At 38.9% G+C, this 27,581-nt stretch overlaps 1 protein-coding gene across 11 annotated transcripts in view; it reads left to right on the plus strand.

Moving 5' to 3' along the window:
• The window catches only part of tjp1a (tight junction protein 1a), a 108,096-nt gene that overhangs the window by 29,561 nt on the left and 50,954 nt on the right, over positions 1–27,581 (plus strand). Inside the window, exon 1 of one of the 11 annotated variants that reach the window (XM_088412231.1) lies at positions 25,025–25,432. The exons of the other annotated variants lie outside the window; for them this stretch is intronic. Coding sequence (XP_088268357.1) covers positions 25,409–25,432 — 24 coding nt within the window. The 5' untranslated portion in view covers positions 25,025–25,408. Of the gene's footprint in view, positions 1–25,024; positions 25,433–27,581 lie in introns of those variants that run through there. 11 annotated transcript variants of the gene reach the window in all.

The raw sequence follows: 27,581 nt of genomic DNA on the forward strand, positions 1-27,581 counted from the left end.
TTTCATCTGTGTCATGGTTGCGTTTCAAGTGCTGGTCTCGGAGCAGAAATGTTTTGCAATGAATAATGCAAGGCTCTTAAAAGCAATGACAACACTTTGTAGTCTGCAGTTGAATTGCACCGGAACGGCACTCACAATTCCCCTCGGTCTGCACTGGCCGTGTTTTTATTTACTGTTTATTGCAATTTTGTTCAGCTTCCTGCTTTGTTTAGCCTGACATAGCCCCTGGCATGTAAGTTTATGTGCTGTATAAAGTAGTTGACTCATTTAAAAGATGTGCTGTGTTATGAAAGAAAGGAACGGGCTCATCTAGGACTTGAGTGTGATTCTCATGACATGTGGCAGCAGAGGCTTGTCTAACAAGATGGGATGGATTCTCCACAGCATTGAGTACGGGCACACTCGCCTGTTTCCGTTGCGCCACACCTGCACGGTGTTTCGCCCGAGGTGTAGGAGGAACATGTGATATTGCAAAGAGGTATAAGTAATGTGAATGGGCAGTTTTATGCCGGGAGGTCACGTAAGGGAAACGAGCAGTCGTGAGCAGCCATGCCACTTAATTTTAACGTGTATTCATTTTGTTAGAATATATTTCCATTATTTTTCTACTTTGGCGAATATGTTTATAATATGTGAAATGTTTTGATTATCGCTGCTCCGCGAAACTTTTTGACTGACGTTAATTGCATTTCACAAAATCGGGCTTATGTTTCCGAAAATAGATATTACAGGGTTATGGATAGAGATTTTGACACGTTCTAATTCCAAACTCAATTCCCTGTCAAATTTAAAAAGAGACTACATGGGGGTAGAAGTTGCCGAAGTTAAAGCGATATGAATGTTGTCGAGTTGGAATCACCTGACCGTATGCAACCAGTACCTAAGAAAAACTTGCAGGAAGTTTTGAAAGACCACTGGAAAGTAAATCCCAATAGCATTTAAGGATATCATCATTTGAACAAGTTAAAAACTAGGGAAATTTGATATCTCAAAAGAGGAAATTGGCAAAATAACATGATTTGGCCTCAATCCCAAAACACATTAATTTCCTGAGGCATCATCTGCCACTATTAGTTTGTTCATTTATATATATATATATATATATATATATATATATATATATATATATATATATATATATATATATATATATATATATATATATATATATAGAGAGAGAGAGAGAGAGAGAGAGAGAGAGAGAGAGAGAAGAGGAGTTTGTACATCCGCCCTCATAGCTCAGAGGTCCCAGGTTCAACTGCCGCTCGCTCCCGCCTTCTTGCGTGGATTTTGTCTGTTCTCCGCGTCCGTGGGCATTTTGGGTTCCTCCCATGTTCTAAAAAATGTATGGAAGGTGTATTAGACAGATCATGTTAATGAAGTTTCCAGTAATGTAGGGAGAACTGCTACATATAAAGTCTCCATTTATTGTGCTTACTATCCTCAATTACATAATATTGGCGGTTTACTGCTGTATAACCATACAAATAAATTGATTCTTAGATGTGTACTTCATCGATTATCACGTGAGCACGATTAAATTCGTAAATCCTTATTTCTTTATTATTATCGTGATTACCTTTGGAGCCCTGCTTGCCTTTCAAGCTTGTGTAATCCTTCCGACTGTTGTGACCAATGAATGTAAAGGGTATATAAATGTGATGTGAATCACATTGGTGTGAAGGAGAAAGATGGTACGTGATGGTGTTGAGAGCTCCGATTGCATTTGGATGTGTGGAGGTAATGTCTAGTGTTCCTGTGCCGGGCTCTTTTGGTGTCCTCTCCCATCTAAATTGACCACCAGAAATACAAAACTTTGTAAAGTGAGCCCTCCCTTGAGGAAGTTGGCATGCCGACCCGCAACCTCACATTCTGGTTTGTCTTCTTTGGAAACTGAAGTGAGTGATGAAAAAATAGAAGGGGGAAAAAGCCCAGAAGGAAATGGGTTAATCAGAGCGAATGGATGCATGGAGATACACAGCGTGTGTGTGGTAGTGTGTGTTTGAGTGGGTGTGTGTCTGTCCCTGTTATGCACGTGCATATTTGCGTGTATGTTTGCGAGCGACTACTTGCGCTGGGACGGGGGGGCTCTCAGGATGGAGTCGTCACAAGCCAGAGGCTGTGCTGTGCAGCATTAGGATCAAAGTTGCTATTTCAGGACGCTACCTGCTGAGGGATGTGCTCATCTCACAGTTTTGACAACACCAACACCATTAAACAAGGCAGAGTTGGCCTCTGGCCCCTAATAACAAGGATCAAACCTATTTACTTCTTATAATCAGTTAACAACTGTTGTTTTGGAAGGAATGTATCAATTTGTGTGTATTCAGGCATATTTCTGTCAAATTCAAAGCAATTTGAGATGGGACGTTTGACTTAAGGGGTGGTTTTTAGTGGATTCAAATTTAGGCCAAAATAAAACCTGAATAAGAATACAACGCCTTGTTGATGTGTGATATTAGGGGATTAAAGAATGTCACCCATCCATTATTTCGTTGGTGACCAGATGGCATGTCCAATTATCAGTCAAACTGCCCTCTCAATGATTTGGCCAATGCTTCCTTGCACTGGAGTGAAGAAGAGGCGTGGAGTGAAAGGACGTACTTTTTTTTTTTTTTTCGATACAAGGAAATGAGTCAGCATTCTTGTTGAGTGACCTCCACAGTGCAGGAATGGAACTGACCTCTCGGGGTCAAATACAGGCATGAAGTGGCTGAAGACTTATGCATACCATTTGCTTTGAGGTGTACAGTGGTATTGTGATTAGCGCGCTGACTTCACGATTCTGAGTTTAAATCTCTCTATGTGTGCTTTGCATGTTTTCTACGCTCGTGCTCGTTTCGAGGCACTCCAGCTTCCTTGCGTATTCCAAAATCATGCATGTTAGGTTAATTAGGTAGATTTGAAGTTGTTGCTATCCACTACTCCACCACACTTAATGTCCCTATAAATGGAAAATCCTGTAAATTTCACACATCACACAAAGAGTATTTCAATCAACAAAAATCTACAAAGAATCTGTATTTGTAACTACTGTCACAATTGTTCAACACAAACCACAAATGAGTGCTTGAAGTCAGAAATGTGTAATGAAAATATTTTAACTCGTGTGTGTGTGTGTGTGTACGTGGCCCGATTGAACCATGCAAATAGAAAAATAGAAAAATAGAAAAATAATAGTGCAAACCTGGAAACGGAAACGCGTTTTCAGCCAAACCGGTAGTACTTCTATCGGCAAAACGACGAAAATATGCCTTAATATCAATACCCATATGTGTTAAATACAATGAAAGTAGACATACGGCATTCCTGCCTGATAATTCACCGAGCATGTTGTCAGATAAAATGCTATCGGATAAGAACAGCCCCCTGCAAACCCGGAAAAGGAAATGCGTCATCGGCAAAACCGAAAGTACTTCTATCGGCAAAATGACAAAAATATACCTTAATATACCTAAAAAAAAAAAAAAAACATCCCGTTGAATCAGCCTTAAAGGCAACACATTTACATTGATTTCTTCTTATCGGCCGACTGGATTAAAAAAAAAGGCCGACGTCAAAGTTCCAAATATCGGTCCCGATAATCGGCCGGCCAATAATCGGTCAATCTGGAGAACACAACATGTTTGCTAAAAATGGAGATGTGTAATACATTTTCACTCAAACTGCAGTCTTCGATCTCCAGTAAGCTGGCTGGAGATGACCCAGAGGTGCCCTCCGCACTCGCTGGCCGCATGTAATAGCTCTGGATCCTAAATCTTGCAAAGTGACCCCGGCATAAGCTCAACATCTCATCTATGATAGACCCAGATGGAGAGACCTTGTTACTTTGGTTGGCTCTACATACCATAAAGTGCAAGAGGAAGGTAAGGAGGGAGGAAGGAAGGAAGTATAGGAAGGAAGAGTATTTAAAACAAGTTTAATCAGTAGTCAATGTGATGATTGGTAGTGAGTGGTGGTTTCGTTATTTCTTTAGCAACACGCTATCTTGGATGACGGTTTAACAGCGTTTAACTGGTCAATCCACTCACCATGATCCAATGTGTATGCTTGCTTCTGGTGTTGTGCCAGTGTAGTAAAGACCGTATTTTCCGCACTATAAGGCGCACCCCCAATTAATGACACATTTTAAAACTTTTTCCATATATAAGGCGCACCGGATTGTAAGGCACACCCTCAATTAATGACATATTTTAATACTTTTTCAATCACAATGTAGTAACACTGAAAGTAATAACAATAATAACTCAAATAGTAACTCTAAATCTCAATATGACCGACCTTGTTCAGCTGTAAACACACAAAAAAAAGTAAAGCTTACTTTATCAGTTCATTTCCCATCTACAATCCCAATACTGATCCATATATAAGGCGCACCTGATTATAAAGGCGCACCATCAGCTTTTAAAAAAAAAATAAGGCTTTTAGGTGCCCCTTACAGTGTGGAAAATACGGTATGTATCCCAACCTCTGGAACTTGTGTTGACACGCTTCTGTTCTGATTTTGGTTTGCCAAGTAAATAATCATATGTTTTCATGTACCCCCTGCAATGTGCTCACAGACCAGTCCTTGCTGTTTGGTGCATGGAATTAGTATTTCTATAGATGTTTGAAATGTTCTATTGAGTAACTGGTCATTAAGCACATCTTGAGTCAACTGAATGAGCGAGCACGGTACTCCACGTACTGGAGCTATTGATCATTGAATGCAAGCACTTTTTTTATGCATAACCTTGTTCATATGCAGATTCAACAAAATTGAGGTTATGAAACCATACACACAATCAATTGGAAAATTATGATACTAGGGGTGTGTGAAAGACTTTGTCAGAAATACTATCAAAGGGATAAAAGATTTTGAACCTTTAATTTCAACATACCGTATTTCTCTAAGTACAAGTTGAGGTTTTTTTCCTTGTTTTCTTAAAACCGCATAGCACATAACCAGACCAACTTTCTCCGCATATCTGTGTTTGAATAAACATTCATTTGAATTTGAAATAAGTAATATCATGTCATGTACAAGGCTTAAAACGATTACATAAACCTCTAATTCCATATAGTATGCTTCTATTTTCAAGTCTTTGTCCTTCGGGGGGCAAGTATTCGTCCCACAGCTTGAGACTTTCTCAACTCCCCATGACCATAGCTTTGTGTCATCTCCCGCCAGGTGCCAAGTGAGCACAGGGCTGAATCACAGCCCACAGAGTTGCCTGGAGGAGTTGTTTCTTCATCTTTCAACTTTAGATGGCATTAGCACCAGCGCTGAGCTAACAAATATACCTGTAATACAAACCCATGTTATCACGCAAGTTATTTTTCATCTCGAGGGCCTCCCAGTGACTTGAAGCAAGCGAGGACTGGAAACATGCAAGCCGTGACACCTTTGCACCAGAAATGCTTAATATGCTACATACATATGGTCCACACCACGCAGTATTGGTAGACAAGGACCAAGTAATTAGACTTCAGTCATTCGTAATTCAATTGTGCTGTTTAGCCCCTGATGCAAATGAAGAGAAAATCTCTGAATTTACTTTAGTGCACCTTTGTCGAGCTTCGGGCATCGAGGGCCGGAGCAACGTGTTTCCGCGTTTCCTCTCCCCAGGACACCTGATTTAAATGATTAGTTCATCAATGAGCCCTGCAGGAGGTTGAAAATTATCCTAATCACTTGAACCAGGTGTGTTTGGGAAGGAAGCATCGAAAACATGCAGGATATCGACCCTCGAGGATTGGACTTTGACAACTATGCTTTAGTGGGTCTTTTAAATGTTTCTTTTTCTCTCCAGGTACATGTGTTGTTTTAGTTAATTTGATTTTTGTACTTTTCATTGATTTATATCCATCCATTTTCTGTAGCCGCTTATCCTTACTATGGTCGCTCGCTTGCTGGTGCCAATTCCAACCGTCTCCGGGCAATAGACGGGGGACATCCTGGACTGGTTGCCAGCCAATCACAGGGCACACAGAGACTAACAAGCATTCACACTCGCAATCACACCCAAGGGCAATTTGGTGTCCACTACACCTACCATGCATGTTTCGGGAATGTAGGAGGAGTGCCCAGAGATGATGCACATGAGTACGGAATTGACGCCTGGACCTCTGAACCGTGAGGCAGATTCAGTAGAGAGTCAGTAAGCTGCAGGCTATCCCACTGGACTTTCTGCGAGAGATGGGGTACACCGACATGTTTAAAATTGTATGAAGGATTTAGAGGCAAATCTTCATTAAACCTAACATCCATCTATCCATCCATCTCCAATAGCTGCTTATCAACATATTATGTATAACCTCCAAGTGCTTGCCAGTTCTCTATAGGTCGGAGAGTTTAAGGAGAACATGAAAACTTCAGACAGAAAGGCCCGTGCTCAAATTTCAACCCACAAAACCTCTCAACTGTGAGGTCAAATTGTTTCTTAGCAACACACACAAAAATATGTATTTTCATTTTATTTATGTTTGTTTAGTATAATCTATTTTATACTGAGAGTCTTTGATGCCTGACACTGAAATAATTTATATTCATTTATGCCTTTCCTGTTAATACTGTGTGCTAGGCTTTGACATTTCCAATTTTTAAGTATGAATTACGTTAAAGTGTATACGATTTATGTGGTGCAGTCCATGAATTCTGTATTTATTACTAAAAATGCTGTAATGACACGCATACGCTTGTTTCCTGGTCAACGCTATTTCACACTACACGAATACGGCCACTATGTTGTTTTCTGTAGGGGGAAAAAAACAAAAATCAATGCCAGATGTTTTCCTGCAGAGGGCACCGTTTCCCCACTAACTATCGCCACACCGTGTCATGGGGCAAGGCACCCATCACCTCGGAGTTAATTACATCGGAGGACGAAGACGCTGTTTCTCATCGCAGCAGTGGCAAACGTAGTTTGGAAGTGGAACACATTTGTCTTTGTAGATGTACATTTTCATGTCCGTGATGTAAAATTGAAACTCTTGTATTGTGAATGACAAGTGTCACGAGAAGAAATGGAATTCTGAATTTTAGCTTCGACAAAAAGAGACATATAATGTCAAATCAATATCCTCATTATGCTAATGCAATAATTGAATTTATCCGAAGTGAAAATACATCTGGACGTTTCGCTTCAGGCATAAACCTGTGACAGATCATCTGCAGACGCCGGTACAATTGTGTCTCCCACAGGGACTTCATGAGCAGAGCGGAGTCAGGAAGATTTAATTAACCGAAATTGACGTTCCAGAACTACCCACTGGGGATCTCACTATCAGGCGCTGTGGCAGATATGTGTATCATCAGAGGGGCGAACAGGGAAGAAGACAGAGATGGATACTGATTCGTCTTGACTTTGGTGTTACCGGCTAACACACGATACACAACAAGACACACATTCTCATGCTCACTATGTGGACATGTTGGATCAAATAGGAGATGGAAATTAACGAAGATATGAAGCATGAAGGCACTCACTACCCATCTCTGCAGTTGATGAAAATGATGCCAGTTCTCTCAAATTATTCCAGATCACGTAGGCAACCAAATTATGGAACCTTAAAATTTTCCCACAAGTTGGACGTATACCATGGATAAACATGTCTGGGGAAGATGACGATTTAGGAACTATAAGTTTTGAGGAGTCTAATCCAACACTGATTGACTAAATTACTGTTTAAAAATATATTTTAGTACTTTAAATCGGTGAGATTATTTCCCAATTTATGTAAATGTTACTGTTAATGAACATGGGGTTATACTGTATTAGATATCTGCAAATACTTTAAAAAGCACATGCATGGGACCTTTCTTGGCGCACATGCCACACAGTTAAAAGTATAACATTAACAAGAAGCACAACATTCTGTAATGTTTTATTTTTGCGCTGTTGAGCATCTCGCCTCATATTTATGGAATGGTGTCTAGTCAAAATATTTTAATAGGAGTGAGTTTTGAGGTGGAACGGGGTGACTGATCAGTCAGGTGATAGGGATTTTCGCCTTGCATGGCTCAGTTCCTCCTCTTTCAGCTTCCTGAACACCCAAAACATTGCCCTGCCTTTTTTTTTTTTTTTTACTTTGCTCCTTTACCCGAATGTTAGATTTCCTAGTTTGGGGGGGGGGGGGGGGTGCTTTGAAAGGTGCTACCAAAATTGGCGTGAGTTTTCATTTCAGATTCCTACAGTATTGTTCATTGAGGTATCCTCATGCAGGTTTTTGTTAAATTGCTCTACAAATAAAGTTGAGTTGACTTCGTACCGAATAGGAATAACTTTTGATGTCTTTAGAGTAGTGAGGAGATCATTATTATAGCCCCGACTTGGTTTTAGTAGACGCTCACACACTGTCTGTGATATTTCAAGCAGATTAGCTGCCCTCATATTTCCCACGTCCATGTTATTTCTTCTGTTTGTTTTCTTTTAATAAAATGGTCTGGCGAAGGGATCAGCAGGTGGGCAGTGATACAAGATAGGAATTTAACTGTGCGAGTCAAACCAAGCTGCTGGAGACTTTGCAGGTTCTACCTCTCTTTTCAGAAAATCCTTCAACATCACTGCTGATGGTTTATCCGTAATGGCCCCTCATAAATTAAATGGCAACCAGTGGAGGCAATTGATTTCCACAAACACAGCGGCATTTTAAAGATTTATGATTTTGCAGTGCATTATATCCTTTTTTCTCATCTGTTTTGCCCCTCATCTTTTACAGCAGAACAGGCTGCCTCTGCCACCCAGATGAGAGCATTTTTTTAAAGGTTGAAATTTTTCCTTTAACTTGACATTTATTCATGCCGGTGCTCTGCTCACCTAACCTTTGGCAACACTATAGGCTATATGTTTTTTACTTTGTTCTGTGCCTCTTTTTTTGTTGGAAATTGACCAAGCTCTAAACGGCAAGCGTCTGACTTTCAGGAATGTTCTCATGTTGCTCATTTTCTGTTTGAGTGATTCTCGGCAGTACATGATGGAAGTTTCAGAGTCATATTGGTGCCGGCCTTCATGGTGCAACCAGAATTGCTTTCCTGGGAAAAACTTCAAGAAAGTAATACACGCTGTAAATACATTTTATGAACATCAAGTCTTTGGACATCATTCTCTTGACCGCGCCTCTTCTAATAATCTAGTTCTGTTTTGAGCACATTCCCATGAGAATTATGAGAAATCAAATAGGACTGATAGAAAATAGATGGAATTATTTTAATTGATATTTTGATTAGTCTTTTGAATTTCACGCATTCAACTAAAGAATTTAAATGTTTTAAACTTAATTGTTTTTTGTCACATCTTGAAGCGATGTTCAGAGCACAGTCCCAATACTTGATACCCGCATGAAAGTAAGGACTCAAATCCCACATATTCTGTTTCTCTTGTTGCCATCATAACCCAGCAGTGTTAAGTATGTTTTTAACATTGTTTACACCATACACCATTTGATCACCAATTAAAACGAACAAATCAATGCAACTTATAGATGCGCATTTCCCATATTACTGTTCCTAATTTTCACTCTTCTAAAAAGAAGTCACCCGCTACAAAACGTAAAACGTGCATCCTGTATTTTAACTTTGGCAAGTCCAATGTCGATTCATGTAATTTTCAATTCCACTCAAGTATATGTAAATGTGCTTTGTATTCAACTCCATAAGCATATTTTTCCCAAGCATTTTGTTTAGATTCCACAATGAACTATCTGGAGAATTCGACTTTAAAGGTTCCACTGAAATTGAGGGCTTCACCGCTAAATTGTCCTAATTGCTGTGTTATACAAACATAGCCCAACTACAGAGCACCATCTTGATCAGTTAGCACAGTTTATATCCGTGTTATCTGATTGTGAGCTTGTGTGCACGCCATTGCATTAATCCGCCTTGCTGTGGGCAGTCCGGTCTTCCAGACATCAAGAACTATTTCAGAGCTGCGTTTTTTTAAATGTTGTTCATTTCCTCTCCATCCCCCTGACCGCTCCACTCATCTGTCCAACATTCCACACACACCGGTGGAATTAAGGGAGAGGCCTATTGCGAGGCAGGGAACAAGCCCAGGAATGTCTCTGTTATCACAGCAAGAGAGGATGAAGGGAGGAAGGGGTCACAGGGTCAGCTGCCGTTAGGATGACTTCAGTCTCGAGTGTTTGAAACGTGGATGTCGTTCTTCGGCGCGTTGTCCTCAAAACAGAAGCAAGGTGCATGCCTGTGACCCAATCATAACGCATAGGAATCTCATTTCAGCACTGCTGCTTTTTAAATCAATATCTTCTCTCCTATCAGTGGCAGTGTCATGTAGATGATCTGTCGGCCTTCAGAGATGTCACACCAGTTTGGTTCTGCTCTCAGTCCGCATTGAAGCTCTAGCCAAATTTAGTTACAAGGGCAAATGAGCTGAGTTGCAAGCTTCTCATGCATGCAGAGAGACACACACAGGTAGTAGCGTCCCTGTGGGCTGACATAGGCAGAAGTCAATGTACATCAGAGATGTGCTCAAAATGTATGATGAGCTGCAGCTCCAATATTTTGGAAAGTTAAATGAATGCGGACCTATTTTTATTTTCTCAAGTGTTGATGCCCATGTGAAGATCTTTTATTCATGGAGCTTGTGTCTAAATGTTTTGTAATTCTGAAGCTAGATGTTCTAACTGAGGTATCTTCCTTTATGATACACGGGAGAAGTTGTGACCATTTTAAACGTCCCAAATATTATTAGGATTATCAACCAAAGCAGCTATTGCAATAATATGTGTTTTTTGCACAAAATGTACTGTTTACTTTAATCAGCCAATTCAGTAAATGTAGTAACAGTGTTTAGTCTAACATATACAATCGCATCCAAAATTTTACTCAGAATAATATAAAAATGACTCTGTTTTTTTTTTTTTTTCTTGATCTAATGTCAGAAATAGACTGACGTCTTGGGCTGGATATCTTAAAATGCTTGTGAGGTTTATAAAGTGCCTCTCCACTCTGGCTGCAGAAGTATCCAAAAATAGAATCAGCTGAAGGCAGAGCACACCTCTCTTTATGGAAAACATAAGACATAGCTTAGCGGGCATTGCTACTGGGGAAAAACAGAATAACTCAGATACGATATATTACAGTACATCGAAATAGTAATTTCTTGTATAAAAAACATGAACTGTGGGACATGGCATTTAATGATTAAGTACTATGTCAGCTCTATATACCTCAAGGTTAATGGATGGCTGTGATTCAGATAGAATCTGTTTAAAAATTATGTTGTTTCGCAGAACACTTGTGTGTCATACAGTCTGACCTTCCCATGTGACTGCCTCTCTTGCACAGTACATACTGACTAACAGCATGACAACGCAATGACTCACAGCACAGCCTTGTGGCTGTGGTCTGCATAATGCCCCCCCACCCCATATTGAGATAATCTATGTTTTTTTTTTTAAGTGGAGCTCACAAAATGGAATAAGTAATGTGTAATATGTTGCGTTGGATTTAATTAATTCAGGGATTTCCTGATAATAACTGACTGAGGTTTTATGACAAATTTGTGTTTACACTATGTTGTCTAATCTAAATAAACACGACAACTAAACACGACAGTAAAACATGGTGGCGCAGGAAGTAGGGCTGTCACAGTTGAATCTTTTAAAAAGTTGATTATCCTATTCATTATTACATCAAATGAGTAACCCATTACCTTTTAGTTCACACCTACATAATGTTACACGACCATGTAATGGTGTCTTTAATGTCCATATTCCATGTGTCCATTAATGAGTTCCAACAGTAAACTTGAGAGTGGGGCTGCCTGTTAGCTACTATGATGTCAATAACTTCCTCTTCTGCTGTTTCTATGTTATTTTCTTTGCATTCTTCTTGATGAGCACACTGGGCAAGTTTTGTGCTTGACTGCCCTGTTCTGGTTAAAATTTGTACCTAAAATTGAGCCACTAAAAATTGTTTGCAGTTACAGGTTACAGATTTTTGGATATGACAGCCTGGTTGCTGTTTGGGGTGTTCTTTTACTTATTTTGGGAAACTTCTTGTCGTAATACTGTATTGTATTTTTGGCCACAGATAGTATCAGCTATTTGGCCACTAGGTGGTGGTCAAACACAAACATATGTCAAGATGGTCTTTGCATATGTAGTTTTTATTACTAAAGTACCTCCCTGGTATGCCTTTCCCACTTTGTAGTAATTGAACATTATTTTTGTCACTCTTTTTGAATTGGAATTGATCCCAGAGTTGTTATATTCCCTTTTTTTTTAGAGGAGTCTTAATCCCTTGCTGCCATTGCAACACTGCATACATCTGCAAGAAAGGTTCATGTAGAAAACCGTGGCGCAAACATGGTTTCGGCAAAGCTTTGAAGGGGGTGTTTTAAGTCACCTGACTTGTTCGACTTTTATTCCCATCTCTAAAGGGAAACTTCTAAATAATCATCTAGCATCACACTGTGTTGCTAAAGCTGCTAGCAACATAGAGCGATGGAAATTTTGGCTTGAATAAATGGCCGAGCTCCGATGACATAAGTGGAGTGGGTTGGGGGGGCATCGAAACTGACAAGCCAGCAAAATGATGCTGTGCACACCTCTGCTGTTTGCTGCATGAGTCACATGGTCAGGCCAGTGGCACACGTTGACTGAAGGGAGCTCAGGTGAGCGCGCTAAGCAAACAGTCGATAACATCTGTTCCTCCGTTTGTAGTTTGGCAAAGGAAAACAGATTTTGAACTTGAGAATTATCCTCTACCTAATATTACACTCCTATTTGTGATTTGTTATTGTCTCTTTTTCTGTCAAGGTATTGTTTGATAAATGTTTTAGCATTTAAGTAACGCATATACAGTATAAAGTTATCAAATTTATTGTTATTAGCTACTGATGCCAAGCAAATCAGAAATAATATGTGCTATGGTCATATATATCTGAAACTTTGGCATGCAGCAAAGTTTGCATAAACTGCACATAAGCTAATCACAAATACAAGAGTGTATCCAGGTGGTTCGCTGATATCATCCCAATAACATCATCCCAATTATATATCTTGTTTTTGTTAGAGGTTTGTAGCGCTGTCTATCTGAATATCCACTGGTTACCAATTATCAAGGTTCGGTAAAGTAAAACCATACAGAGAGTAGACTTTACTATACGTGAAAAAATGCAGAAAACAAACACTGCTAACAAAGGTTATCTATATACTTCTTCATAGTTTGTTAGGAAAGGAATCCTATTTAAGGAAGCAGTCCTTAAATAGGGTTCCTTTCCTAACAAAGGGCCTTAGCGTTGGCATGACAATTAACAGTATCTATTCTAGGTATCATGACATGATGCATTATTATTTGAAGCCACGCATATAATAGTTCTAATTGTGTTTTTAGCATATAACAACCCGCCTGCATGGCATTGCACACACCTCCCTGCCAAGTGCTGCTACATAGCTAACCTTTACATCTCGCCACTTGGTATGCCGGATCGATGCGGATGTGGACATTGTGTCTCTCCTCACGTATGAGTGCACAGGACCTGTCTATAGACTGTACAAGAGGGCACTGTAAATCTCTGCCCATCGCCCAGTTCGACCATGACCCAGCTCAGGCCCCCACAGTGCCCACCCCAAGAGAGGTGGCTTAGAGTGGCTTTTAGGTCCACTCCCTTTCTGCTGAGTTCATCAAGCTGGTCCTTTGAGCAGGGAGTCAGCCCATCACTGCCTTGTGGCTCGTTCTTTCTTTTCAGGCGACAAATGTGCTAAAACAGCACTGCGTAATCATTTGGCATTAGGGGCTGTTGTGTTGGGCATTAGCGGCTAGAAATGACCAGTGGGACGTTATAAAAATGTGTCTTGACAAGAGAACACCAAAGCTGATGAGTCTAGATCCTGGCACTGGACGGCTAGAGGATTAGTCAGCTAACACAGGCTTGGAGCTTCTGCACGGTCGGGTCCCATCGCATCTCATCACCACAAGGCTTTAAGCGGGGCCCGTGGCTGCCGTGTCCCCGTACGCTTCTCTAACTCGCTAGCTCCCATTACCATCCTCCAACGCTTATCCTTGTGTTACCAAAAACACTCTGTGCCCTCATCACTGCAGCATATGATGTCATACCCTGAATCACTTAAGTGGCTGTTGAGGGCGCTGATTTGGTGGAGGTCAAGCTGTCTGCAAAAAAATAAGTACATCTGCTGTAACACTCTTTGAGTAGACAAATGAAGGGGAGTAGAAAGGTATCCTATGTGTGTATATATCTTAATATTTGTTCTCACAAAATACGGAACTGACAAACTGCTGTAATCACAAGTACATTTGCCACATTATTGCTTACTTGTGAAATCTTATTGGTCATAATGCAGGTAGCTACTACTTTATTTTCAGGTTTTTATCCCATTGATTTTGCAGAATTATTGCATGATGTGACAGACACATCTCATCATGAAATATTCAAGCTCACTTTGAGCATGACGCAGTGTGCAACTGCTTTCCTTGGAAAGAAGCTCCCACTGTTCACTCATGGTGTTGGAATGCAGCAGTAACAGGCAGTACCAAGGCAAGAGTCACTCACTGATGGGAGGTCCTTTATTCGGGCCTAAGCTGACCTCACTGGACTTGAAACATTCCTTCATTGATTCAGCCTCTGTGGCAGTGCTTCTCAATTATATTTTGCCAAGCCCCCCAAGGAAAGAAAAAAAAAAAAAAAAACATCTTTCAACAACTGTTAATTAATTTTTTACAGCATTTATATGGGTTACAGATTACTCTAAAACAGAAAAAAAGTAACTACAATAAGTGCACCAAAGTGCCTGGAACTAAAAAAGTAATAATAATAAAAAAAGATGAAAATTCTTATTTTATTGCAATTACACTTCACAAGACAAAAACAAAGCCTTTTTCCTAGGGTCAGGGAAATCACCTCGTGCCCAGGGTCTCCGCCCCACTATTTGAGAAGCACTGCTCTATAGTGTCTGCCTGTCTTCTCTTTGTCTTTCTCTGCAACACGTTTCACAATCAACTTTTCAACCTTTAGTGCAGTGAACCTTTCATTGCAAGGCTTTACTGTGCCTATTTCTTTTACTCCCCAACCTTTCTTCTTCTTAAATTAGTAATAACCCTCCTCTCTTCTTTTTCTCTCTTACTTTTGTCCATACATGCTCAATCTGTTTTCCTTCCATTTAAGTACTTGACAAATTTCTTTACAAATTGTATGTTTGCATGTTGTTTGGCTTTCACAGTCATTTGACTCTACACCCACATTTTCCTGTTAGAAAGTGTTACATTAGCTTGTGGTCAAGGTCATTTGTAGATCATCTTTCACTAGGAACCGTCAGGTTTAGTTTACAGGATTTCTTCATCTTTAATCTTGAGTGTTTTTATGGATTCCAAAGTGTTGCCAGTTTGACCACGACACCATTTGCCTTTTAGGCCACCATACCTCATGGGCCTTTCCAAGCCATAAATGACCTTGTTGATACCATGCTTTTGATGAATCCATGATACTTTATCTTTATAAATGCAATTAGTTTGCTTTTGCGTTTGTTGAGAATTCTTCCTCCATTTGAGAATTTCCTTTGGTAAACCTCACACTTGTCAGTTCATTATGAAAGTGTATCTGAATTATAGGTTTCAATGCCCACCTTGATAGATTTATGTTTTTACTGCGTGGCAGCACTACATCTGCAGTTGCTCTTGAGATTAGACTTTTAAATCCGTTGCTCTTCCATGAAATTCAATTACATGCCACTTATAGTTTGTGTCAAATGGCACCTCAGTGGCTGCTGTTTGCAGTCGACACTGACTAACTGAAGCTGCAGCTGTTGAACAGCCTCTCAATTTATGTGGGACTTAGTAGCACTTTTATTTATGCCTTTTCGTCAGCCTTTTAATCACGCTAAAAGTCCGTATGGTAATATTTTGACATCCACAAACTTGAATGACCTTAGAGGAGTTATAATTCTGGTTATGCCTAAACCATTTTTTTTTTTTGTAAAATAACCTGTCCTATGCTGTAGTGTTTGTTCATTGTCAAACATATCCGTAAATAGATCATCAAATAAATTGAACTCTCAACCGATCAGTGAGGTCGTTGTCAGTGTGTGTCAAATTAGACTTGTTTAACAATGCCTTAAAAAAGTATTCATATCTTTTGAACATTTTCACTTTCTGCTTCCAATGTACTTTATTTAGACTTCATATGATGGACCAACACAACGGTGAAGTGGAACAGAAATGATAACATTCATTTCAAAATCTTAGATGCATGCATTTTTTCCCTCATTTACAGAACCACTTCTCTCTGCAGTTGCAGCTGTAAGACTTCTGGGTCTCTCTCTCTACCATGTTTTGCACATTTAGACACTGATAAGTTGTACAGTGAGGATGATGTTTTGAGAATGGTCAGCAGTGCCACTTTTTTCTCCAGACATAGCGCTTTGCCAAAAAAAAAAAAAAGAACTTTGGTCTCATCTGACCAAAGCACCATCTTCATATGTTTATGTTGTCCCTTTCATGGCAAATGGGACTTCTTTTACCTTTCAACAATGCTTTTCTTCTTTGCATAGCCCTGAATCACCAGTCTCAAAGGGCTTTGCAGATGTGAAAGAAATCACAGATAGCTTAACACAAAATACCAAATACACAACGGTATCGCCTGAGCAAAGCCCCCAGAAGAGGAAGGAACTTTCGCGGAAGGAATTTTCTAAGGGAAAATAAGAAACCTTCAGAGGGGACCGCAACTGGGAGGAATCCCAGGAAGCTCAACTGGCTGCACTTGATGCAGAGTGCCAAAAATAACACATTGTGTCATATTAAGCAATAAGCGTCCAGTGCAAAGATGCCATGATGACAGGAGATACCATCGGGTAAGATTCTCCTCACAATCTGGCCTGCTGGTTCCATCTCAAAACTTAATGCAGGTCTGTACAGCAGCATCCAAAGTAGGAGAAGGGGGCAAGAAGGAACAGAAGAAATCTGCAGTCAAACAGAGCCTTTAAATACCCGAATGTAAAAATATGTTTTTCATCTGGTTTAAATAGCCCAGGATCCAGCAGATTTCTTTTTAACCTGCGGGGTCATCAACACACCGGCATTTTGTAACAGAGGTTGTTGAGACGGAACATATGGTGATGGTAACATTTTATAAGTAATTAGCAACACCTTAAAATCACATGTCAGGTGTACTGGAAGCCAAATCAGGTTGGCTAGTATTGGGGTATTTATTTATATCAAGTGGACAGAGTGTCATCTGAGCTGTGGATTTCTGCAGCTCCTCCAATGTGATCGAGAGAATGTCTGAGCAGGGTTCTCTTCACTTGCTCTGTCAGTTTGGGTGGCCATGTGTTGTAGGTCTGCAGTAGTAACATACATTTCCCGATTTCTGGATGATGGATAGAATGGTTTTCCTTGGAGGTTCAAGGCTTGGAATCTAAATACGTTTCAAACCTTTCCACGACTCTATCCCTGACCTGTGTGGTGACTTCCTTGATCTTCATGATACTGTATATAGTATGTCCGCTAATGTTCTTGAACAAACTGCTGAGACGTTCACCAAACATGTGTTTTGACACTGACAGTAAATTAAACAAGTGGACTCTAGGCAGCGTTTAAACACTAGATGATGGAACGCCTCCAAATATGCATTATATTGAATATGCACAGCACTCTGCTTATATTACTTTCTTAACTTACATGCTCCTTCAAAGTAGCCTGCTAGAAGAGCTGGATGCACTGATTACGATCAGTATAGCTTCCAAATCCACTATGCAAGTTAATTTCACATTCAAAGTGATAAATGTTTACCAAACAATTGTCTAAGGATTGACGTCTCATAAAAACGCCACAATGTGGGAAATAGCGCCACATTCCAACTCCACGAAAACCCATCGCTTTTTGGTGGATGTGCATCTACTGTACCTGTTTATGCATGGTGGGTGAGTCAGAAGTCTGGAAGAAACAATCTCTGTATAGTGAAAAGAGTTTGAGCCAGGTGAATAAAAAAGGAATTTAGTACAAATAGGAAAATACCTAGGTGACTTTGAAGGCAGTTGATTAGTTTTGAAATAATTTTGAATTGATTAGTTAAAAGAATCCAAATGAGTCAAATGATGACTGATTATGTGTTGGTTACATTGGTTTAATTTCCAGTGATTTCTCCAGTGCGGGAGTATGGTTTTGAGTCCTGCTCAATGGTAGTGTGATTGGGAATGGTAATGGTTGTCTGCTTGTATATATTCCCTGTGACTGAGAATAACCATGTTGAGATAGGTTCTACCTTCCCATGACCCTGAACAGAAGCAATGCACAGTATAGAAACTGAATGGATAGATTGAACAAATACACAATTCGCACACTGATAATATATCAATGTAAGATAACTTTGACCCCAAAAATGCCTCAAATATTTGCACGCAATATCATTGGTGAGATTGCCGATCTTAAAAACACAATCAATGAATGTTTGAATAAAAATGTGCATTAACTTCTACAGAGCAGTTGAACGCAGAAGCTAGGGGTATAAAACATACTGTTTTCAATTGGTTGAATTGGTTGTATCCATTGACATTTTAAGACGAGTAAAGCGTTAGCAATTCAATACGTAGGCAAAACTAGCGTATGCAGGAGTTTGCAATGCTACAAATCTGCAGTCCAATTGAGAGTCTTGCTTTTATCCAAATGGGTGCAGAAATTCTAAAATAAGCAAGACATATGATGATAGTAATAGTGCTGAGATTGTTCTAAAACAAAGCAAAGCAATTGCCAAGCACTGCCTGATGTTTGCATATTCCAAGTGTAAGTCCTCTAAGTTGTTGCAAAGGATTAGTGACTACGTAAGTACGAGAAAACCTCCTTTGAGGAGGTTAAGATTTCACTCACATCTGTCGATTTGTTTGTTAGAAGATGGCCGGGTGGATTGGGTCAAAAAAACACAGCTGTTTTTCCTAAAAGTATACCTCCCCTGATCTAAAATTTTGTTTGAATTGGATCAAGAATAAAAATCAACAATCTGTCAGCAAACCTCAATTTCAGTTTAAACATTCGCTTATAAAAAAAATACACACAAGGGATACCTGTTAAGATAGCTTCAAATTAAATGAATTGTAGTTAGTCTCCATTTCAACCTTACTCCGTTTTCCAAGTTGAAAGCACAGTACATGTGATTTAGAAACTTCAAAATCTTATGTGTGTTTCTTATGTGGATTAACTCTCGCTCCAATTATCTTAGATGTACAGTACGCACTAAGAATTGCTGAAAATATGTCAATTTGCTGCAAGTTCATGCTTTTATTGCACTTTTTCTGAGGTGAGCTATAACTTACTCCTTAAGTATTGACATAAATTGGCCAGCTTCTTTGCTTTCGTGGTCAACTGAGCCCATTTGGGTTTGAATTCAAAAGTAGTAATAATATGATCAACTGACAGTACAGTTTTTTTTTTTCCAGGTACACTATTTGCATGTCAATCTAATAAAAAATTAAGAAGATTGTACTGCCGTATTTTTCGTTCTATAAGCCCCTACTTTTTCATCATGGTTTGAGCCCTGCGGCTTTTAGTCCAGCTTGGCTTATCTGCTGGTTTTTCCCACCGGTCAAACAAATGTGTTTCAAGGAGTCCGTTTATGGAACAGCTATGAAATAGAACTGAAAAGATTGGAATCAATGGCTGTGCTCAAAAAGAGTTTTAAAATATAGTAATAAAAACATATTTTTAAAAAACTGTCTAAATGAAACAAGATCTTGTATAAAGGTTTGTGACGTGTAAATTTGATATACGGTATACAGTATATATGATATTATTTATACGTTTATGATTGTATTAATTATTTATTTATATATTTGCAGTTTGTGCAATGTTCACTAAAGTAATCTATCAATTAAACAACGGGAGACAGAATGCTATCAAGAATATTTACAAGTTTCATATTATCACCATATACCTGCGGTTTATAGTTCAGTGTGGCTTATCCGTGGCAAAAGATTTTTTTTTTTTTTTTTTTTGCTGCTGCGGCTTATATACCGGTGTGGTTTGTAGTCCGGAAAATATGGTAATTGTAATTACATTCTTAAATGGACGAAATAATTTGGACACGCTCAAAATAGTTTGATGTAAATAAGTTATTCTATGAATGACCGCAACTTCTCAACACACAAACTTCACATCACATCATCCAATTGTTGTTTTTTAGGGAGGAGTGGCTGATCAATTCGGTCTTAATAAAATAAAAATGGCAGAAAATGGAAAAAAAGTTAGCATTTAACATACAAGGCATTCAACATACATAACCTCTTAGAATTAAAGTGCAAAATGACTGCCTTGTATAAAATTCTGCTGTCAACAAAGGTAGTGTAGCAGAAAAATTTCTGAGATTGATAAAGAGAAACGTTGCAACTTGTATCGCTTAGAATACTAACAAAATTATTTGGATAAGGTTGTGCCAAATTCGCAGAATACCAGCTGTACAATGACAATAAAGTATTCTATTCCATTCCATTCCATTCCATTCTATGCAAGACCTGAATTGTATGCTTACTTCTTTTTTAAATAGATTTTTAGCAAGGAAAAGCACCCTGTCCCCTGCCTCCGGCTTGAGCCATGCCCTGCTGCATGTGACAATTCTGCCACAGCCTTTTCCACTGTATACATATCTGGGGTGCGATGCTAACAGTTTAAAAAAGGTGTAAGTGTTGAGTTACTAGAAAGAGTATGCATTTGTGTTTGCAAAGATCCAAATATGTGTAGATTTGTTGATTACTGTATATCTGTCGGTTATTTATGTAGGCGAGGAAACTGAGTGTCTCTTCCCCAGCCAAAACAAAGAACAAAAACAAACAACAAAAACAAAAAAAACTGTGGAAAAAAAAAACATAATTTGCCAACAGGACTTTCTCATACACCCACCTGCTACCTGGGTCACCTTTTTGGAATGTGATGATAAAAATCACATATATGTGCAGCCTGGTGCAAGCTATTTAACACATTTGTGTTACTGCAGAAAACTTTCTGTCATTTTGTCTTCCAGTAAAGCTTTTTATGGCTTCTTTTTTTAGGTGATGGATTGTTGTTTTCATTTGATTTCCGGTGAGGATCAAAGATGTCACTAGTACACGTTGAAATGGCAAATTAGGAAAAGTTCTATGATTATGTTTCAAGTAGGATTGATTTCTCCAAGATTGCAAACTGTGTCATACAGAAAAAGTGAAAAAGTTGTGGCGGTAACCTTTTGTTATTTGCAGTCGGATTACCATTGTATGCAAATAAGTCAACAATGAGAGGAAAAGGATGAACTGTCCTTTAGGTATTTGATGATAAACTCGCATACACACAGTGTTCTCTGACTATAGTAGTAGTGATTTTTGTTTTGCTTGATTTCTTATTTACGATACAAATAATAATAATGATAATTCAATGTGTGTTAACAAGTATTCAGATGATCACTTATGTAGCAATGCGCCGGTCATGTCCAAATGGGTCACCATTATCACCATGACTATAAATCTGTTGTTTAATTGCATCTTAATTAATGCTTTCAATTAAGATGCAATTGAACAACACATTTATTAATAAATTGGGATGAAAAAGTACAACTGAATTTGTAAAGTATGGACACCCAAGAGTCCAACTTAAAAAAAAATTCAAAAAATTGAAATACATACAGTTTTTGATTTTCACGACAAAAAAAAGAAGTATATAGGTATATATATAGTATATAGGTATATATATAGGTATATATATATATATATATATATATATATATATATATATATATATATATATATATATATATATATATATATATATATATATATGTATATATGTATATATAGGTATACTAGGTATATAGAAATGTATATTGTAGTCATTATAATGAAAAATAAGGTATATTATGAAATGTTAATTTTCCTTAATGTATAATTATTCTCATTTTATTATAATAAATAGTATATAGTGTCTATTATAATCGTAACATGCTTTTCAAAACAGTGACTTTTCATTGATCTTCCAAGAGTTTATGAGTTTAAAAAAAAAAAGTATTTTTTTCATTCATAACGCTGTTTTTTTATTAGTACTAATACATTACAGTAATTAGAAGTTCAATCATGGTAAGAACATATTTCATAACAGCATTACCTTTTCACCTTATGGCCACAAGTGTTATTTGTCTGTTCTTCATCAAAATGGTGTTTATTTCAAAACGTTTTTGATTTTTGATTAATTTAATCTGGACTCTTTGGTCTTCCATAGATAAGCTTTGAGGCGTTGCAGAAAATCTGAGTTCCAGCGCATTGCAGTGTTTATAGCCGTTAATAGCTATTAAAGCTAAAGTGTGGAACAAGGGGAAAAGAAAACATTTGTAACTGTTCAAAAATTACTGTATCAAAATTTGTAGGTCATGTTTTAGTCACAATCTTGGCATCAATGGTTGAACTTTATGAAGAGGGGAGGCTGTGATGAATGAGGTACATATGAATACGGAAGACACAATAAATGGAACGTTTTTAATGATGTATGAGGTGTAATACTTCCCTCATCTATGCCATTTATAAACATATAGCGTATGACACATTGGCCACTTTCCCACGCTGTATAACAGCACTGACCAACGGTGAGTATGTTTCTACAGTCTGTGTTTAAGGTAAGCAGGAAATGTTTTCAGTGGCTTGGTGTTTTTTTTTGGTTTTGTTTTAATGATTGCATCACAGGCATTAATGTTTAGTATGGTTTCAATCAATCGACTGAATCCATGTCTGGGTGTTAAAATGTTAAATATGGCCTTTTGAGGACAAACCACATTTGTCTTCACTGCATGGATTCCCACAAAAGCTTGAACAATATTGACCTGGAAGGACGGAGGTGCATTTGAGAGGAGCCTGCTAATCCTGTCATGTGATACTAATCTACCGTCGCAAAATTTAGCAAGGAAGTGATATTTGGATACGAGCCTTTAATGTGCCAAAATGTCAGTATGCACTCGTATTTGGATTGTTTTGGAAGGAGGCATAAATAAATAAATAATAAATAAATAAATAATAAATGAATACATGCATTGAGAGTCTAACAACAGTTTACCTGTTCGGCAGTACTGTGAAAGATTGATATAAACCTTCCCGTGGTCTCCAGAAGGTTTCAATTAGAGCGAAGAAACAAAACCCTCTGCTAGACCTGCAGGATGGCCCTGAGTCAACAGGGCATATGGAGGGATCACACACTCTCTCTCTCAGAACCCAAACTCAAGACAGATGGAGATAATAATACACCATCTACCTCAGAACTTTCACGGAAAACAACTGGCTTGCAGGGAAGCTTCTTTTTTGTTTCAGCCTGTGTGTGCATAAACAGGCAGCTGCACAGTGTTAGGATGTCTGCAGCCCTTTCACTGCTAAAGTTGTTAGGTTGAGTGAACCCTGTGATGTGTTTCAACCGAATGTAGGCCTACATGGCCGCCTGATTTGCACGTGTCTACTCTTCCATGAGCGCACCTGAGCTTTGAGCCTTTTTGTGTGATGCTTTTATATGCTTGTCGCAGAGAGAGTGAGAGAGAGATGCATCGATATACACGGACAGAGGCATAGATAATAGCAGGGATGCGAGCATATGAGACAAAGATAACTTTGATGCCAGTGGGTTGTCATTAATGACTTTCCTCTCTCTATCAGAACATCTGAGGCACAATCACAGGTGTGGATTAAAGTGAGAGGCAAGGAGAAGAGGAAGCCTTTTGTAATGTCATCATTTTAAAGGATCTTTAATTCACCTTTTTATATAATACATTCAATTTACCTGGATAATCATGCTAAACATCCTGCTGTCCGCACTACTTGATCCTGACAGGCACTTAAGGAGCTTCCGAAGGAGCGAGCGACTTGCATCAATACTCGTATGTATCTTGCTTGTATTAAACATTTGTATGCTATCTATTTTACCAAGTGCTGTTTTGGGTGGAAGGAAACTCACTTTACGCGATTTAAATTGTAAAAGTGAAAGCGTGGAAACAGGTTTTGGAGTGCCTTATCTGCATTGTTTCTTCATGTAGTGTGACCTGGTCTTTCTTCCCTGCAAAGCCCAGGGACAAGTATGACTTCTGAGTGGTAGTATTTTAGCCTTGTAGGATTAGGTCTGGTGGGAATTAACTTCAAGACCACCTACACTGCTGCTGAGCCTTCCTCTCTCCCGTTGAGGAAGCGAGGCAGAGGAAATAATAATTACGAAAGCTTGATTAGAGAATGTGATTACTGAATTTGTTTGGGGAAAGTCAGGGTGTGTCATGTTTATTCCACCATTTACTTCTGTAAATGTATCTGACATGTACTATCACATTATTATCATTTCTGACATTCTGGCATTTATATTGAAACTTTCATTTGCTAGAACATGAGTTCATCGTAAAACAATGCAAGGTGGGTATGTTATATCCTGAGGGTAGGGGTTGGGAAGTCGTATGAACTTGACTTGAATGGCTTTTGTGAGATGACTTATCAACCACAAACAATCCTGCCATTTTTCTCTTTTTGTATGACGTATTTGTTTGTTATTCCTGTTGTACACAAAACACATGCACAGTCCCAGAATAACCCACGAAAGATAAGAATGATTATCCAACACATATTTACAGAAACGGCACGAACCTTTTCCACAGATTTTTAAAAAATATTCTTTTTCACAGAATCGAATTGCGAGTATTTTCCCCATGCACACATCGGTGGCAAGGCTTTCGTCTCACAACAATATAGCACTTGCATCACTGTATACAGTAGAAAAGTGAGCATTCAGCATCAACAGGGACAGCGGCGTCGCTTCTCCTCATTGTATCCCGGACTGTGTATTCCATGGGACAACAGGGGTGATAATTTTATCGACATCCTTAAAAGTATGCCAAATAAAAGCAAAAAATGCACAAATAGAGACCAGCGTAGCCATGTATTAAAATAATTATAAACAAAAATAGTATGTTACTCATTTGTTATGTTATCACCTGTCCACATTTATCGTCGTTTCCAATTGCACACACCCCTATGTTTGTGTAATGGTCTCTTCCGCGCTGCCTAGACACGGCAGTTGCTCACAGAGCCCAGAGCAGGGAGAGGTTCACCCCGCCTGCCATTGCTGTACACCGTCGTAGTGAGGATGCCTTCTCTTCCCAACTTTTCATCCAGGGGTGGACACTAGCTACGAGACATCCACACAAAGTGAGCTTAGTCACGCCTTTGTGTGTGTATTTTTTTAGACCGTCGTTTTCCCTGATCGGACTGGAATGACGCTACCGATCTAGGCACCGACGATAAGATAATGAACTTTGGACTTTCCTCACGGCTTTCCGTGACATGTTTACCGGATAAAGTAAAATAACACAACGGCCCGGCGTGGCGGCAGCTGGAGGGAAATATTGCATTAGGCCAAGTGACGATCAAAAACAAAGGCAGCGCTACGGTTTAAGCTGTCACTTTGGGAGCGGAACAGGAGAGGAAAATGTCCTCCAAAACGTCCAATAAGGTGGGTTTCTGCGCTGGTTAAACCGACCCAGCGTTTGTGTCCTTTCAGCACGAATCGCCAAACGAGCACGAGTGGGAAGTATTCGTTCTAATTCCTTGTTCGTGTGGCTATAAAAGTTCGCTAGTTTGTTATAAAAGTGACACCGCGTAAAATGGTGCTTGTGTACAGCTCAAGGTTATTCTGAAATCAATACTTAGTAGCATATTTTGGACCCAGACATCCCTCCTTTCCCCTTTCAAAGCTGAAGTTATACTGTTTGTTCTACTTGATAACACGCATCTACTTACTGATACAATGACCATGCGCGGGTCCATGTGGCATCTCAGAAGACAACCTGTTGATTGCAAAAGTCTCTGACGTCATAACAGATTTGAGCAGGGACGGGGCATCCTAACGAATACCATACAGTACTTGATTGGAAAATAGCAAAGTCAAAGCAGATAGAGGTGTATTAGATTGGTACGTGGTTTATTTTTGCCAGATAATAATAGAAATAATGAATCCACCTGTTTCTCTGATCCCTAATAAACAGCATTACCATTAAGTATAAATTCAAGCCGCTGTCTGTGTTCTTGATCTCAATTTTTTGCTGTTAGTTGTTGTGACCTGAAGGAGTTCTTTTGTAAACTCTGATGTTTTTATCTTAATGAGCATCAGGGCTTGCCAAACCATGATTCGGAACACAAACCTCCCGTCCGAACTTGGTCAGCACCATGTTTTGTAATAAATCGGTACTGTTTTTCAGTCTCCTGTGGGTCTGTTATGTTTTTAAAGAGATTGAGCAACCTAAATTTTTGATGGTTGCTTGTGTTGATAGTGGCTTGCTCTTTTTGGCAACGCAACGTTTATGGCTCGATACACATGCCATTTTTTTTTGTTCACTGGTTTCCTGAAAAGTGGTATTTGCCACGGTTTGAGGATTCTGCGCAACCACTATTATGTTTTTCCTGTCTTGCTTTTAAAATCGGAATCATATGAAATTAGGTCAGTACTTTTCATTACAGACAGCAAACTATTTCCTATCTGTCATTGTGCGATATGTGTTTTTGGGGGTGAGGGGGGTTGTCCTATAATGCTGCAGTTACATGGTGTACCTACATTGTATTGATTCTAGCATACATTAGCTGAAGGACATACAGTATTTTGTAAACAGATCATTGAGTGAATTTTCAAGTGGGTCAATCCTCTTATTACATCTGCATATGTGTGTGTGTGTTCAACAGTACCGTGCAGTATGTAGATTTTTTTTTTTAATTTTTTCACTTTGACAAGTGAGGAATGTGCTGTGTTTGTCTATTATAGGTGGCGAAATTCAGGTTTGGGCAGTTGTTCCAGTTAGACGAAACCAGCTTTGTCAACTGTAATGTAGTGATGTGGTGGTGCACATGTTGGTTGGTTGTAGAACTTCCGATTGTAAAATGCTAGCTGATAGTAATAGGTCAGAGTTTATGCAATTGAGATTTTCTCCTTACTCCTATGCTTTGCAAATGTACACTGAAGGCAGGGCTGCAGACCTAACTTTTATATTTTTTTCACAAGGAGCACCGTGTATTTGTTGTTTACTTGTGTTTTATAAGTTATAAATTTTGAGGAGTGCTGTTTACTTGACCATGATTATGAAGCTGTTCAGAAACCATTCCTTCGGGGTGAAATCGCCGTCTTGTCAACCTACTTATGCTACCGCCCTACAGTAATAAGGGAGAATAATACCTTACAGTAGCGCTTCATTCACCTTGAATCATCTCTATACTTAAAGCACTAAAATAGTAAATGTTAATGTTGGGGTTTCATAAGGAGACCACCGCCATCTTCCTCACACACTATGACCTCGGCCCAGACGCCACTGTATGATTAGCAGACTGTGCCAAGGCAATGGAGATTTATAAAAGAGGCATCCAAGGCTACATGTGGACGTGCCCTCACTCAATTTCGCGGCAGCTCCATCATGCGTTGTCACTTTGAGAAATCATCTGTGAATCAAATATGTCTGTGCTGGGCTTCGTCTTTCAACATCCAAACATTTACTTCTGCCTCATGATAGATTGGCAGGAGGGCACTATGAGGAGATATATATATATATATATATATATATATATATATATATATATATATATATATATATATATAAGCAATACAGGCCTATACAATT

The sequence above is a fragment of the Hippichthys cyanospilos genome, chromosome 4 (genome assembly GCF_059441005.1).
Source record: "Hippichthys cyanospilos isolate Australia breed blue-spotted pipefish chromosome 4, RoL_Hcya_1.0, whole genome shotgun sequence".
NCBI lineage: Eukaryota > Metazoa > Chordata > Actinopteri > Syngnathiformes > Syngnathidae > Hippichthys > Hippichthys cyanospilos.